The 14,968-nt window shown below is 42.1% G+C and overlaps 1 protein-coding gene across 1 annotated transcript; it reads left to right on the top strand.

Moving 5' to 3' along the window:
* Window positions 1-6,969: 6,969 nt before the first annotated feature.
* ACTC1 (actin alpha cardiac muscle 1) lies at window positions 6,970-11,802 on the top strand. Its single transcript, XM_030483517.1, has 7 exons — window positions 6,970-7,010; window positions 7,538-7,686; window positions 8,302-8,626; window positions 9,245-9,406; window positions 9,520-9,711; window positions 10,930-11,111; window positions 11,474-11,802. Exons 2-7 carry the CDS (start codon window positions 7,558-7,560, stop codon window positions 11,615-11,617), a joined length of 1,134 nt encoding a protein of 377 aa, XP_030339377.1. The 5' UTR covers window positions 6,970-7,010; window positions 7,538-7,557; the 3' UTR covers window positions 11,618-11,802.
* Window positions 11,803-14,968: the final 3,166 nt, after the last annotated feature.

The raw sequence follows: 14,968 nt of genomic DNA, 5'->3' as shown, positions 1-14,968 counted from the left end.
TTGTTCCCAAGTTCAGGACATTTTCTCTCTGGCCATTTTTTACAGAAAGAATGACAATAAACAGAAATTTTAATTATGTCTTAGACATGTTTTAAATGGAAGGATAAATTGTTGCTGTTTGCTATTTCTTTGCAGGGCATGTTGAACAGCTTTATACAAAATGCTAATTTAAATTTTACTTTTAAACATCTTTGTATCAAGCATCCTCCAGTTCTGCTCTTGAATTCACTTACTGCAATGTTTTCTCCATATATCATAGTCAAGCTACATCCTTTATTAATAACTGAGATGCTTTTATCTAAATCATCTTACAAAATTTTGCAAAATTGTAGGTTGGAATCATCACATTTTTATGAGACTCATCAAATATCTTTGTGTTCCTAATAGCAGCAGTATAATCCATTGGTCTTATAAATGATGTTTCTTTGGAAGGATATATCTATCAATTGTGGCAAAGCAAGCTGTTTCTGGGTACACCACAGATTTAGACAGCCTTATGTACTCACACTTGGAACAATAGCATGCTTCTCGTTCAACAGCTGAAACTAGTCTTCAGAAGTAGGCTTCAATTCTGACATAAACTGCTAATTTCCAGTGTAACTTCAGTCAGTTCATTCTGCTGAACCTTAGCTTCTCATCTGTAAAGCAGTACTTCCCTCTCTGCTTAGTCTTTACAGATTAAGAAATGTAGGTCCTCCCGCTTTAACAGGCAATAAAAGAGAATTCATGTACAGAGGTTAACAGAAAAGCCAGTATTTGATGGCTTCCTTTATTAGAAGTTAATTCCTTAGCTAGAATGTAATTAAAATAGACTGCTTCATTGTTGCTTTTCTCGTAATTATGAGACATATGTCTCTGATTCTGAAAAATAAAAGGCAGCTGAAAAACAATCTGGAAACTCACACAGTGCTTTGCTTTGCAGCAGCTGGTAGATTCAGGTTCCTTTTGTTTCAAATTATTGAACCCTACTCATTGTGGTAGACTTCTGCTCATGCACATTGGTAAGGTTGAAGTAATGTGGTGGAGTATAAACAAGAAGACCGGCTGGTAATGACAAAATATAGTATTAGATTTCATCTTCCTACAACTGTATGCTAGTTGGGGAAAAAAATTGGTATGTTTCTTGTTTCTCTGGAAAACTCTTCAGCAGTTTGATTCCTTTTCACAGAGTTGGTGTCTATTGATTTTGTATATAAGTGGCTGCAAACAACCATCTATGCATACTGGAGAATATAGCACTGGAGAACTCACTTATGTAGTGAGGAAGACAAAGATGGGAATTACAACAGAAGGAAGGTGATGAAACAGAGGATAGTCTGAAAGTGATAGTAACATAAAAGTAAGGGAACTTGATGAAGAGGGGGACATTAGAAGCAGTAAAGAACGGAAAAGATTAATTCCTAGAATGAAACATTCTGAATAGTTCTTACAAACTTCTTTGACATGAATTACCACAGATGGTTGTGATTCAGAGACCTTGCAGTAGGACTTACAGAGAACTAGACTAAACTGAAAGGTTACAGAAGTGTACTAGAAACACCACCATTCGTAATGGATAGTCATCTGCTCACGGCACTGGTTTGGTAGCAATTGTGATGCTAAATTTGAAAAACAGTACATAGATTGACTATGAAGTCCTTATCTCTTTCTATAGAACATGTCAGATGTAGAATCTATGGCAAAGAAACAAGAGTGCAGTGAGCTTGGAGGAAACTGAAACTGGAGTGAGACATAAATCAGGGCGAGGAAGTGCCTTTGGCTGCAAATTTCTGAGTCTATCTTGCATTCTTTCTCTCTCACTATTCTCCTTTGTCATGTTTAAGTATCTAGGTATTAATCTAGATAATTTATATACTAATGAAATATATGCTGAAATCCCATGTCATTTCATTACGCTTCCTGGGTAACCATTCTGCAAATCTGAGCTTTTTACAGTCACATGCAAGAAGGAAATATAATTTAAATGAAAATAATCACAAATTTAATTTAACTGGGCAGAATTTAGCCTTAAGCACTATTTTTTAAATTATACCTAATATAAGACAATGTCATACCATCTTTGGTACATCTAGCGATTATGCTTTTGGAATTGTTATTTATTGATACTGTATTAGCAGCCAGAGACTCATCAAGTATCAAATGATGATCGTGTGTTACTGAAAAAGCATACACAAAGACGTTTTTCATGTTCCACCTTTTCTGGTGTTTAGGTCTTATGTGTTTTCTAACTGGGAAAAAACCCTAAAGCAACAGTAGAAATGAGACTGAAATACTGTCAATCAGCTTTCTAATGTACGGCAGGTATGTCTCACTGCACAGGACTGGCAACTAGATACATGCTGGCAACAGCTGAAGTACTCAGGACTTATTTCTGTCCTCTTGAACTACTCCATATCCCTCAGTGCATAAGACTGCCTGAGGAGCCTAAATTGAAGCAGTTTCCCTGAGCTGCCTTTTATTTCAGAACAGACTGTAATCTTCACAGTATGGAATGCCGGAGTCCTACCCTGTCATGCCTGCCGTGCTCTGGCTTGCAAGAGATGCACAGCACTTCTGGAAGCCAGACGTTCCTCCTGTGCAGGCACAGTACTTTCAGGCTCTCCCAGCACTCTCTGAGCCCTCTTTCTGTTGCAGAGTGAGTGTAATGGGAGTGAGAGTCGCAGCCTTTCTTTGTAAAAGTGGCATGTGGCAAATAACGATTCTGGAGACTCAGAGACTGAGAAGCACATATTTGTTTTTGCTGCCTCTCACCTCCTCCATTTACGTTGCCTGTGCCTAATTCAGCTTCATAACAAGACGTTTTAGCTGCACCTCTAACTCCCAGTGCCCACTTCATGATTCCACCGTTTCAGTGCACACTTAAGATGTTTTAGGTTAATTATAGATGTGCAGCAGTACATGAGTGAGTGAGAGAAAGACGCAGAGAGATGATAACAGCCTGCAGCTATGTGAAGAGTTTAGATGCTGAGAAGACAAGGAATGTATTAAGTACGAAACATGGGCTATTACTAGGCTGAATGAGACATAATTAAGAAAGGGAAATACCTGATGAATTCTCTGGAGAAGTTTTCCTGACAGCGTGTTTATTAAATTGGGAAGCTGTCTTCTGGCAGAACAGGAGAAAGATTTCTCACTTGGGAGGCTCAAAATCTAATTGGAAAAGCATAATAGAGCTTTTCATAGGGAATAACTTCAGGTTGGTGGTGACTGCAGATCTGTCCTTTCTGGCTTCTCTTTGTATGTCTGCATGCACACGGAGACAGATACATAACTACAACAGACATAGATAACCATGTATGACTCCTTTGTGACAGTGACTTGTTCGTGACAGTGATATTCATCAGACATTGTATGTTTGGCATTCCCATCTCATCAAGACTCCTGCCCATCAATACGACTCTGCTGCAACGCTGCTTATATTTCTAAAGCCCTTATAGCTCCAAACAGCTGCTGTGGGACAAAAGAAAACCTGTCAGAGTGGCATTTGCTTCTTATTCTTGAAAAAATAAGATTTCTTCTGAAGATTATGCTGGCCCGAGGCTTAAGAGAGGTAACATTTGACTCTGTGTTAAGACAGATTTTATATGTCATAATTCATTGGGTTTAGAAATAGAAGATTTTAAGTGAGCAGTTGTCTGCTTTAAGACCTGCTAGGTAAGGGTATACTGTACATGCAGTGGTTTGGTGCATTATGAGAAGTTTATTGTTTTTATTGGAACATGTACACATAATAAAAGAATAATCTGAAAGGATAAAAAAAAAAAAAAATACAGAGAGCACCTGATCCTACACATTTTCATTTCTGAATGGAATGTTAACTACCGCAAATAATCTAAGGTCTGTGGTAACAAGTGTTCTATGCTTTATGGGTTTTGAAGAATCAAGGCTTTATTTTTAAACTGAATGTTTTTTCATTTAAAAGCTGAGTAGTAGTTGTGAGGATTTCTGGGCATCATAAGATCACAGTGTCTTTTTTTAATCCACATTTTAGCCACGCAGAGGCAAGCACTCATGTTCTGATTTTGGCTGCAGTCACAGCAGTGTTTTGTTGGTTGATATCCAGTTTTGCCAATGTGCATATGCCACACATATATAAATTATTTTGCTACCCCATTAATACTGTGTACACACAGAGTCTACATGCTCCTGTGTGTTCAGGCTGTTCTGGGGCACACGCAGATCATGTCCACTGCAGATCTCTGCTCTTCATACTGCCTGCACTTCCTTTGTCTCTGGGGTCACTCCCAATAGCTAAGTCATGAGAAATGTACACATCATGCAGGGACACTGGCCAGTCAGACGCTAGAGTATTTTTCCTCTAGACAACATTGCATAACATATTTCAGTAGCGTTTTGCTTCTTTCTTTGCTTGTTCGGCTTATTTGAGGCTGTAATATCATTTTAATGCAGAAAGCAGAATAATTTTGGCTGAAGGGATAACATTAGCTGGGTACTTTTCAAATTGCTATGAGGAAACAGATGTAATTTGGGGTTTACATACATTGTGTGGTGCCCTTTTCATTTGACCTTGCAATGTACCAGGGGTGTGTGTGGATTGATAAACTCTCATGTCTAACAGGATCCTAGATGTGAGTCCTGGAAATTTAAAACTCGAGGAAAAAGAAAGCCAATATTTTGTTATGAAGTAAGCAAGAAAATACAGTCTGTTTTGTGTAGATTTTGCAGCGAGAGCTGGCTCTGTCTCAGTTCCAGCAGCATCTGCCTCTCTAGCCAAAGGGAATGTAGGATGTGACAGGGAGGGTCTGATTGGGGAGGAATTCAATGCAGCTATCAGCAGCAGGCTTCTATGTAAATACTGTAACACCTCTGAGCTGAGGAACAGCTGAGATAACACTGAAAACTAATCTCTAGTGCCGGAGAATCTGGCCAATCCCTCACATTAGATGGTTCTGCAGCAAAGATGTTCTAGGGAAAAAAAGAAGCAGATTTAAATTATGTATGGCAACTTACCATGGAGTAAAAAATGCTGACTTTTTTTTTCAATTGAAAACAGCATATGGTAATGTATTTATCAATACCAGGAAAAAAAAGAGCTAAAATTTGTCCAAAGCAGGGGCACTGAAGCACCATCTTTCTCTGCTTCGACCTTTTGATGTCACTGTATTTCACCTTCCTTTCCCAGGTAGCTAAGAAAAAAATGTAATACGTATATATATACACACAGATACATACATGCGTCTATAATATATGTGCATATTTTTATATATTAAATATATAAATGTAAATATAAATATAAATAATATAAATATAAATATTTCATAACCACACGTATGAAATATACATACACACACCTTTACACACAGTCTCTCACCTGAAACTGGTTGTGTCTCCTCAAGGCATTTAAAGAAAAGCAGGAGCTGTCAATGGCCAAGAAATTTGTTGCTACATCTGGCTCAGAGTTGAGCTTATAATCGGGCACAACGTCCAGATAAACTGGGGCTGGGGTGGAGCTAACCAGTTCAGTAATTGTGCTAGAAACGAGGAAACCGATACCGCTATCTCCAATTTCAGAAGAAATTAAAAGGTGAAGGGTCTCTGACGCCCCCTTTGGATACAGTTTAGAAATGAGTAGTCGGCGACTTCCAGTTCTGGCCCCCTTTGTCAGAGCCGAACCACAGTGCAAGGACAGCTCTTACATGAACACCCCCGAAAGCCTCCAAACTGAGGCTGGGTTACATTCACAACCTCTTTTGTTCCACCTCGTTGAAGATGTATATAACCGTGTGATGGCTGTCATCTAACAAACTAGAGCTTAAGCTGTTGATCCAGCTTACCGAGTGTTCCCCTCTTGACCTGTACATCCCACCCTTCCCTTCTGTTCCAAACCTCAGTTCTTTTTCCCCTGCTATGCCTTACACAGGCAGACGTTGGGCAGTTTATACGCTGAGCTCCTGAAGGACACTGCACTATGTATTATAATGCAGTTCCTTGGGGACACACATGGACATCTCTGCATTCACATGCCAGGCCAAGCCCACTCAAGGGATGCCTCTCCAGTCTTTCTAATTTTAACTTACAAAAAAAAAAAAAAAAACGAAAGAAAAAGAAAAGAAAATCCTGAAGATACGTGGATTTCTAGGTTCCACTGCTCGAACAAATTATCAATGTGGATGTTTCAACAACCGAGCAGGAAAACAACTGCCACATTACATTAATATCATAGCTGGTTTTTGTTCAAGCTATTCCTATCTCTCATCCTCCATCCCATACATATCACCACGCATTACTAATACAGTTCTTATTAAAAGAGCAAAACCGGGGAGTTTAAGTGTGTGCATATTGACATAAATGAGCAGATCCCGTTTGGTGCTACTGGTGTCATCCAAAAGCAGAGACAAGCAGGATTTTTGCTGCACGTGGCCCTCAAAGTTTGAAAGAGCCTGAGTGTGCGCTGCTCCGTCCTACGGCAGCACGGGCCGCAGATGCTGCCCCCACGCAGTGGGAGAACCTCAGTTTTTGGTGCCAAAGCAATCCCATGGGGCGCTGGCTGAACAGCAGCCCCGCCCGGCTGGTTTTCGGTGGAAAACCGCGCACCGGGGCGGGCAGTACCGGACAGCAGCGGCAGCACCGTACGAGTCCCCCTGCCCTCGCCCGGACACACCGGCTCCACCGGCATGCGCCGCGTTTCCGGGCGTTGACACCCCGGGTCGCGGGAGCCGAGCCCAGCCGAGCGGGGCCCTGACCGCCCCCCGCCCCGTCGGCGCTGCCCCCGAGGGGTGCGCGGGGCTCCCTATTTGGCCATGCGGCGGGCCGGGGGCGCGCTGCCCCGCGCCTGCCTTACATGGGCTGTGCGGCCGGGCTGGCCGGGCTCCATTCATGGCTGCGCGGCCGCTCAGTGGCGCGGAGCCGACCAAATAAGGAGAAGGTGGCTGCCCCGTCCCGCGGCGGACCAGCCGGCGCGGCCCCTCGGCCCGTATAAATTGGGGCGTCTCCGCAGGGCCGGCATCCAGGCTCTCCTCCGCAGTCCCCCCGCCGCCGGTGCTGATCTGGTGAGTAGTGCGGCGGGCAGGGATGGGATGGGATGGGACGGGACACACCGGCGGGCGGCGGATGCCGATGGTGCAGGTACCGCCTCTCCTCCGCCTGTGCACCTCCCGGCTTAGCACTACTTCTGCCGGCGGCACCGGCCGCCCCCCGCCAGCCGCCGCGGCCCGACGGGGCACGATGCCCCGCCGCCGGTGAAGCGCTATGGGCAGGACCGATCCACCCGGTTTCAAAAGATTTTCCTCCCGTGTAAACCCGCTGCCCGAGGGCACCTCTAATGGTGCCCTACTGAGCGTCCTGCAAGCTGGGACGAAGCTGATCCGTCCGAAGCGGCGGACGGATCCCGTCTAAAGCCCTGCCCACGAGCGTGGCTGATCCATCGAGCACCCTCCCGGGACGAGCTGCATTCCCCGCTCCAGCCGCCCGCCGTCGGTGCGCCGCCGCCACCGCCCGTGTCCCCAGGGATGGCGGGCGGGAGGGCGCAGAGGGGCTGTCCGCGGGGGTCTGGACGCTCCACCACGCTGTTTTTCAGGTCCGTGCCTCTCTCCGAAGATGTGTGACGACGAGGAAACCACCGCACTGGTGTGCGACAACGGCTCGGGGCTGGTCAAGGCGGGCTTTGCCGGAGATGATGCCCCCAGGGCCGTGTTCCCATCCATCGTCGGCCGCCCGAGGCACCAGGTAAATACGGAGGCAGGACCGCGGCAGGACAGAGCCTTCCCCCTTTTTCAAGGAGTCGCCTCCACTAGCCCCTTCCCTCCTTTGTTCTTCTGTCCTGCCCCAAACGACCTGCCCTTCCCTCTGCTTACTTCATGCAGTAGTACGAGTGACACATTTCCAGGTGTTTGTGATTTGTATTTTGCTGTCATGAATAAAGTGTTGCTGAGGCGCCATAGTAATATGGAGTATCTTCCTTCACTAGAAGGCAAATTTCCCTCTGTACCTTCTCATTTATAAACTCTTTTTGTATGTCTCTGTGTCTTTTCCTGCTCCTGATATTGTGCAGTTTATTTTCAATCAACTTTTGAACCAGAAAGAAGTAGTTGAAAATATGACATCCATTAAAAAAAGGGAGGAAAGCCTTTCAGCTGGTTAAAGGAAAACGGATTTTATGAGTAAACTTCAAATTCTGTTGACTTACTATTTTAATAATGTTCATTTCTTTTCCCAAACAACCTTTTAGTGGTGTGACTGCTGGTGACTTTCTTGAAAATAGCATAGTTGCCTGTGATACTGTAATTGTTTGGGCACTGTGATGTCTCCCTCAAATAATGCTTTTCTGTATTTTCTTCTTAGGGTGTTATGGTTGGTATGGGTCAAAAAGATTCCTATGTGGGTGATGAAGCTCAGAGCAAAAGAGGTATCCTCACTTTGAAATATCCCATTGAACATGGCATCATCACCAACTGGGATGACATGGAAAAGATCTGGCACCACACTTTCTACAATGAACTCCGTGTGGCCCCTGAGGAACACCCTACCTTGCTCACAGAGGCCCCCCTGAACCCTAAAGCTAATCGTGAAAAGATGACCCAGATAATGTTTGAGACCTTCAACGTACCTGCTATGTACGTGGCAATCCAGGCCGTCCTGTCCCTGTACGCCTCTGGTCGTACAACAGGTAAAATAAACAAATAACCATTATTTAAATATTTCTTTTCAGGAACTCTCCTTCCTTCCCATTCCAAGTGGGAAGAAAACCAACCATAAGTCATTCAAATTTACAGAGATCTAGGCATTTTTAGTTTATAGTCATTAATGATAACAGTAGCAGAAAAGCCCATACAAAGTAGTCCATGGGCAATGTGGACCTGTGTGCATTGCTTTTGGAGGGGCAGTGCGTAACTGAAGTCTCTTGCCACTTGTCATGACGCGAATGAGGAGACAGTCCTGTGAAGATACTGCAGTTATACAAGTATTATGCCAGTTTAAGAGTTTAAACTGGGCCCAAAAGATGCCCATTATCAGATCAAGACAATCACTGTTGAAGATGTAGTTACTGCTCCTATGGATTAGCTTACAATATGTACAGAACAATTGTTTTATGAGAACAGTCACACCAAACAGGAATGCCCAGGCAAGCAAAGGTGGAAGGAATGTGAAAGATCTTTATGAATGATGCTACATTATGCTGCCTGAAAAATACTATATTTTGTGATGTCTGTTGCTGCTTACTGTGCCTAAAGGCTCTAAACATTTTCTAGGTGATTCCAATTCGTGTCTGACATTTCTCTCCCAGGTATTGTTCTTGACTCTGGTGATGGTGTCACCCACAATGTACCTATTTATGAAGGTTACGCTTTGCCTCATGCTATCATGCGTCTTGATCTGGCTGGCAGGGATCTGACTGACTACCTCATGAAGATCCTTACGGAGCGTGGCTATTCCTTTGTGACAACAGGTCAGTCCTTCAGCTTTGCCCTTCTGTGAAAATCCTCATGTTTCTCTTGGCCCATCTTCTTCCTCTAGTATTTTGCTTATCCAAACCTTGATTTATTTCCCATCTATCTGCAGCTGAACGTGAGATTGTTCGTGATATCAAGGAGAAGTTGTGCTATGTTGCTCTGGACTTTGAGAATGAAATGGCCACTGCTGCCTCTTCCTCCTCTCTGGAAAAGAGCTATGAATTGCCTGATGGTCAAGTGATCACAATTGGTAACGAACGTTTCCGCTGCCCTGAAACCTTATTCCAGCCATCCTTTATTGGTAAGTGTTCCCAGGAAATTCTCCTTTCTGTAGGAGGTATAAATGAATCAGAAGATCTAGAAGGTGTCCCGCTCCTCTTCCTGCTTATCTAAATTTGGCATGAAATCAAACATAAATAAATAATGGGTTAGATCCTCTAGTTCTTGTAAGCTGTGGTTGATGTGAGCTCAACTGGTAATTAGCTGAGCTCTGGGCTCTTGTTGCAAGTTTAGATCAGGTTTGAAGGTCACAATTTTTTAGTGATAAGATGAGCAGTTAGAATACCATCATTAGGGAGTCAAACTCAGTGACCCTTATGGGTCCCTTCCAACTTGAGACATTCTATGATTCTGTGTCACTGATGGCGAGAATAGCTTTCAATGCTGTATTTGTAAGGCTTACACTTAGAACAGTATCTGACTCCATGAAGAAGTGTCTGGAAGGAGACTAAAATGGAATGAAGGTGAGTGTATATTTATATGCACTGTAATTAAACATTGTCACGGTCAAGACAGTAAGCTTTGCTGTTTGTGAGTGCAGCTGACAGAGATTGCAAATGCTTGTACTCCTAGTCCTGAGCAATACTGCTGTTGTTCATCAGCTGACATCTTACTGTGGATCTAGTGTCAGTCTTTTCAGGAAGCACCTGTTGAAATTGGAATGCGACCTACAAACACTTGCTTCTGGTTTCTTTTTTTCTTACCACCAAGTACTAATATCTTGTTCCCCGTCTTGGTAATGTCTTGCCTTGATGTTTATGAACAGTATAGACTGTATTTTGAGTAGGCTGAAAGTGAAATGAAGTTACTGTTGTCTTCTTTACTTCTACTTCAACTATTTTCATTGTCTTTATTGCTGTCTTTATTATATTCAACTAGTGCTTTTTGTGAGACTGACATAATCTGATCCTCATGTTTTCTCTTCTATATAGCTTTCTCCCCTTGCCATATACTAGTGAGTTTATCTTGTGTGTCTACTTCTTCTTACTGTATATTTTGAGTATCTTTCCTTTGCACATGCATTATGATTATTTCCTTTTCTAACAAATAATTTGAATTTTCTAAGCTAGTTCTGTAATACTATTTTGTATGTTTTTCTATAACACTTAATGATCACTAAATAATTTTGCAACAAAAAGATCATAGAAGTTCATATTAATGATGAGGAGAAATGCCAAGATTTCTTTTCATGAAGACCTCTTGTCTAATTGACTGACCTACTTTATTCTTTTTCCTCAAGGTATGGAATCTGCTGGTATTCATGAAACTACCTACAACAGTATCATGAAGTGTGATATTGATATTCGTAAGGACTTGTATGCCAACAACGTCCTCTCAGGTGGTACGACGATGTACCCTGGCATTGCTGATCGCATGCAGAAAGAAATCACTGCACTTGCTCCTAGCACTATGAAGATCAAGGTAAGGAGCTTGACTCTGTACTATAAAATGTGGATAAAGATGGAGAAAATGTCCACATTGTTAAATTGGGATATAGGAACAACTCAAGAGTAAGATCAACAGCTAGTGGAAAAATGAGGAGAAATTCCACTTAATCAGAATAATTATATTGGTTAGAAGGAAATGTTTGAAAAGAAGAAAACATGGTTATAGAATTTGTTAAGGAATATTACATCTATTGTACCAGCTGCTGAAAATCAATTCTATTATAGAAAAGTTTTTTGTTTACTTAAGGAAATACCTATTGTTTTGTTACATTGGTGCTGTGATTGTTCAGAAACGTAACAGTTAAATGAGGGTTTTGTTGCTTTTTTTCATTCTAGATCATTGCCCCACCTGAGCGCAAGTACTCTGTCTGGATTGGTGGCTCCATTCTAGCATCCCTGTCCACCTTCCAGCAAATGTGGATCAGTAAACAGGAGTACGACGAAGCTGGTCCATCCATTGTCCACCGCAAGTGCTTCTAAGCACTTTTTCCCTCAATTTACTTCCCACTCAGGATGATGATGATATGCTTCTTGAAGTCTTCTGTCAACCCTTCCTGAACTCTTCAGTCATTGTACAGTTTGTTTACACACCCGTGCAATTTATTTGTGATTCTAATATTTATTGCTTTATAAATAAACAGGATCTGAGACTTGCAACCTACAAATGTTTGTCTTTTGTTTCATTACAAGTATTATCTGATTAAAAAAAAAAATGACTTAAACACCCTGAGATTTGAAAAGTCCCATCAAACCTCTCAATGCATGCATTTCCTAATTGATGTAGGTGTGTTAGGTCATGGTTTTCTATCAATCGGTAAGAATTTATACTTTGTAGTTTACATTTTGAACTTGAAACAAAGGAAGCATCATATATCAAGGCTTACAGAGAAATAGCCTTGAGGGTAGGCTCAGTAAGTAGAACAAGAGGAAGAAAACCTCTCACATTGTCTCACTGGATTTAGAAATATTTTTTCCTTTGCATTTATTATAACCCAAGAATTTAATTTATTGAAAGCCAAAGCTTCTGCAAAAGAAATATGTTAATACATTTAGAATGCGATTTATAACTAATTAGCTCAACCCTTAAGAGCCATACAATTATTTTCTGCAGGCTATAAATATTTATCACAAAACATTAATTCAAACTGACAATTTACTCATCTTCACCCATCTCTTCAAAGCCAAAGAAGTGAAGCCTTTATTTTACTAATGCAGGAGAATTAAACTTTAATTTAAACTTTTTAAATCATTACAATTGCAATTATTTTCACATCATCATTCATATGTCTTAGGCAATTTTTAATCCTTAATCTTTGCTATCCTTTGTTGCTATTTGACCCACATACGACAATCATAAATTGCACACTTATCGTGGGCTTCAGTGTTCCTCACCATGACTCTTTATAACTCTGCTCTTTGTAGGTTTTTGGTTTGTTTGTGTGGGTTTTTTGGGTTTTTTTGTTTTGGTGGGGATTTTTTGGGGTTGTTTTTGTTTTTGTTTGTTTTGTTTTTTTGTGTTTTTTTAAGAAGTAATATCTAAAAGATAAAATACAGAATGATCTAGGACATTTCCATGAAGATAATGGAACAAGTCAGTGTCATAGTTTGAACTACGTACAGGCTGGAGTTTGCCTAAACTTGATTTAGGAAATCAATAACAGTGTTTATCAAACTGCATGTAGTTAGTTAGGCAAGTGCCATTGCAGGTGTTTGAAAAAATTAAATTTCATGCTAATTTTATTCTCAACGGCTAATTAAAAAAAAAAATTAGTTTACACAAAACCTCTTACCTTCTTGAAAGGCATTAAACCTGGCCATTAGATGTGATATGCAATTAAGTAGTATTGATTTTACTCTTTGAATATATGAAAATAGATATATTTAGTGCCTATCTCCAGTTTACTTATCATTAGAGGACAATTCACTGAGGTGCCACTGTAATTGCTTGCCATCGGCTTGCAGCTGAAAACTTGACACTGTCCCGCATGACATCCTTGTCTCTAAACTGGAGAGACATAAATTTGATGGATGGACCACTCGGTGGATACAGAATTGACTGGATGGCCGCATGCAGTGAGTTGTGGTCAACGGCTCAATGTCCAGTTGGAGACGGGTAACGAGTAGTGTCCCTCAGGGGTCAGTGTTGGGACTGATCCTGTTCAACATCTTTGTCGGTGACATGGACAGTCTGATTGAGGCGCCCTCAGCAAGTTTGCCAATGACACTAAGTTATGTGGTTCGGTTGAGACCCTGGAGGGAAGTGATGCTATCCAGAGGGACCTTGACATGCTTGAGAGGTGGGCCAATGCCAACCTCATGAAGTTCAACCAAGCCAAGTGCAAGGTCCTACACCTGGGTCGAGGTAATCCCAGGCACAGCTACAGGTTGGGCGGAGAAGAGATTCAGAGCAGCCCTGCGGAGAAGGACTTGAGGGTGTTGGTTGGTGAGAAACTGAACATAAGCCAGCTCCAGTGTGCGCTCACAGCCCAGAAAGCCAACCATATCCTGGGCTGCATCAAAAGAAGTGTGACCAGCAGGTCGAAGGAGGTGATCCTGCCCCTCTACTCTGCTCTTGTGAGACCGCACTTGGAGTATTGTGTACAGTTCTGGTGTCCTCAACATAAAAAGGACATGGAGCTGTTGGAGGAAGTCCAGAGTAGGGCCACGAGGGTGATAAGGGGGCTGGAGCACCTCCCGTATGAAGACAGGCTGAGAAAGTTGGGGCTGTTCAGCCTGGAGAAGAGAAGGCTGCATGGAGACCTCATAGCAGCCTTCCAGTATCTGAAGGGGGCCTATAAGGACGCCAGAGAGGGACTCATCATCAGGGGCTGTAGGGACAGGACAAGGGGCAATGGGTTTAAACTTAAACAGGGAAAAGTTCAGGTTAGATATAAGGAAGAAGTTCTCCACAGTGAGGGTGGTGAGGCACTGGAACAGGTTGCCCTAAGAAGTGGTAAATGCTCCATCCCTGGCAGTGTTCAAGGCCAGGTTGGAGATTCTTGGGTGAGGCGTCCCTGCCCATGGCGGGGGAGTTGGAACTAGATGATCTTAAAGTCATTTCCAACCCTAAACGTTCTATGATTCTATGATTCTATGAAATACTCAAATATTTCTAGATATTTTTTGGGAGGCAGAGAAGGTGGATGGAGTCGTTAAATATAAATTAAATTAAATATGAAAATTTAAACATCTTTTATAATTTAAACAGACATTAAAACATTCTAGATAAATACAAAAATGAAATTTTAACATAATTATGAGAACATAAGCATAAATATGAAATATTTATACTGCACACAGTATTACTCAAATGCTACTGCAAATAAGCCTTTTCACAATACAATACAAATTAATTAACCCACGAATCTATTAAGGCAAAGTCAACAGCATCCACTGTCCTCAAGAAGGTTTCCAGAGTAGGGAATCACTCTGAAGTTCACACCATGGAGAAATTTTTTATGTTTTGAAAACATGGGGATATTTCCAGATTTCTGACCAACACAAGTTTAATTACTCAAACTTCAGATGTTTGCCAGTGATGTTTGCATGTTGTTGTTCAGAACCATTGCACTTTTTTCGGTTGGTCTTGCTTGCTAATTTGAAAGATTCAGCTGACTAGAAAGGTCATCTCAGGTATTACTGTGAATTAATAGAGTGCAACTCACTGGAGCTTAAAATATTAAGCAAGTATGCAAAGGGCATGCTAAGTCAGACCCAGTGGATGCCTGCCTGCTTGACTCTGACTGATAGGTCAAGGACAGCAGGTGTACAGCTGGCACCACTTCCATGGCTGGGATCAGGAGCTCACCCCTGAGCTGTGGGCATGAAGAG

The sequence above is a fragment of the Strigops habroptila genome, chromosome 4, assembly GCF_004027225.2.
Source record: "Strigops habroptila isolate Jane chromosome 4, bStrHab1.2.pri, whole genome shotgun sequence".
Taxonomy (NCBI): Eukaryota; Metazoa; Chordata; class Aves; order Psittaciformes; family Psittacidae; genus Strigops; species Strigops habroptila.
The sequence above is the reverse complement of the archived record's forward strand: the minus strand, read 5'-3'. Positions and strand labels throughout refer to the sequence as shown.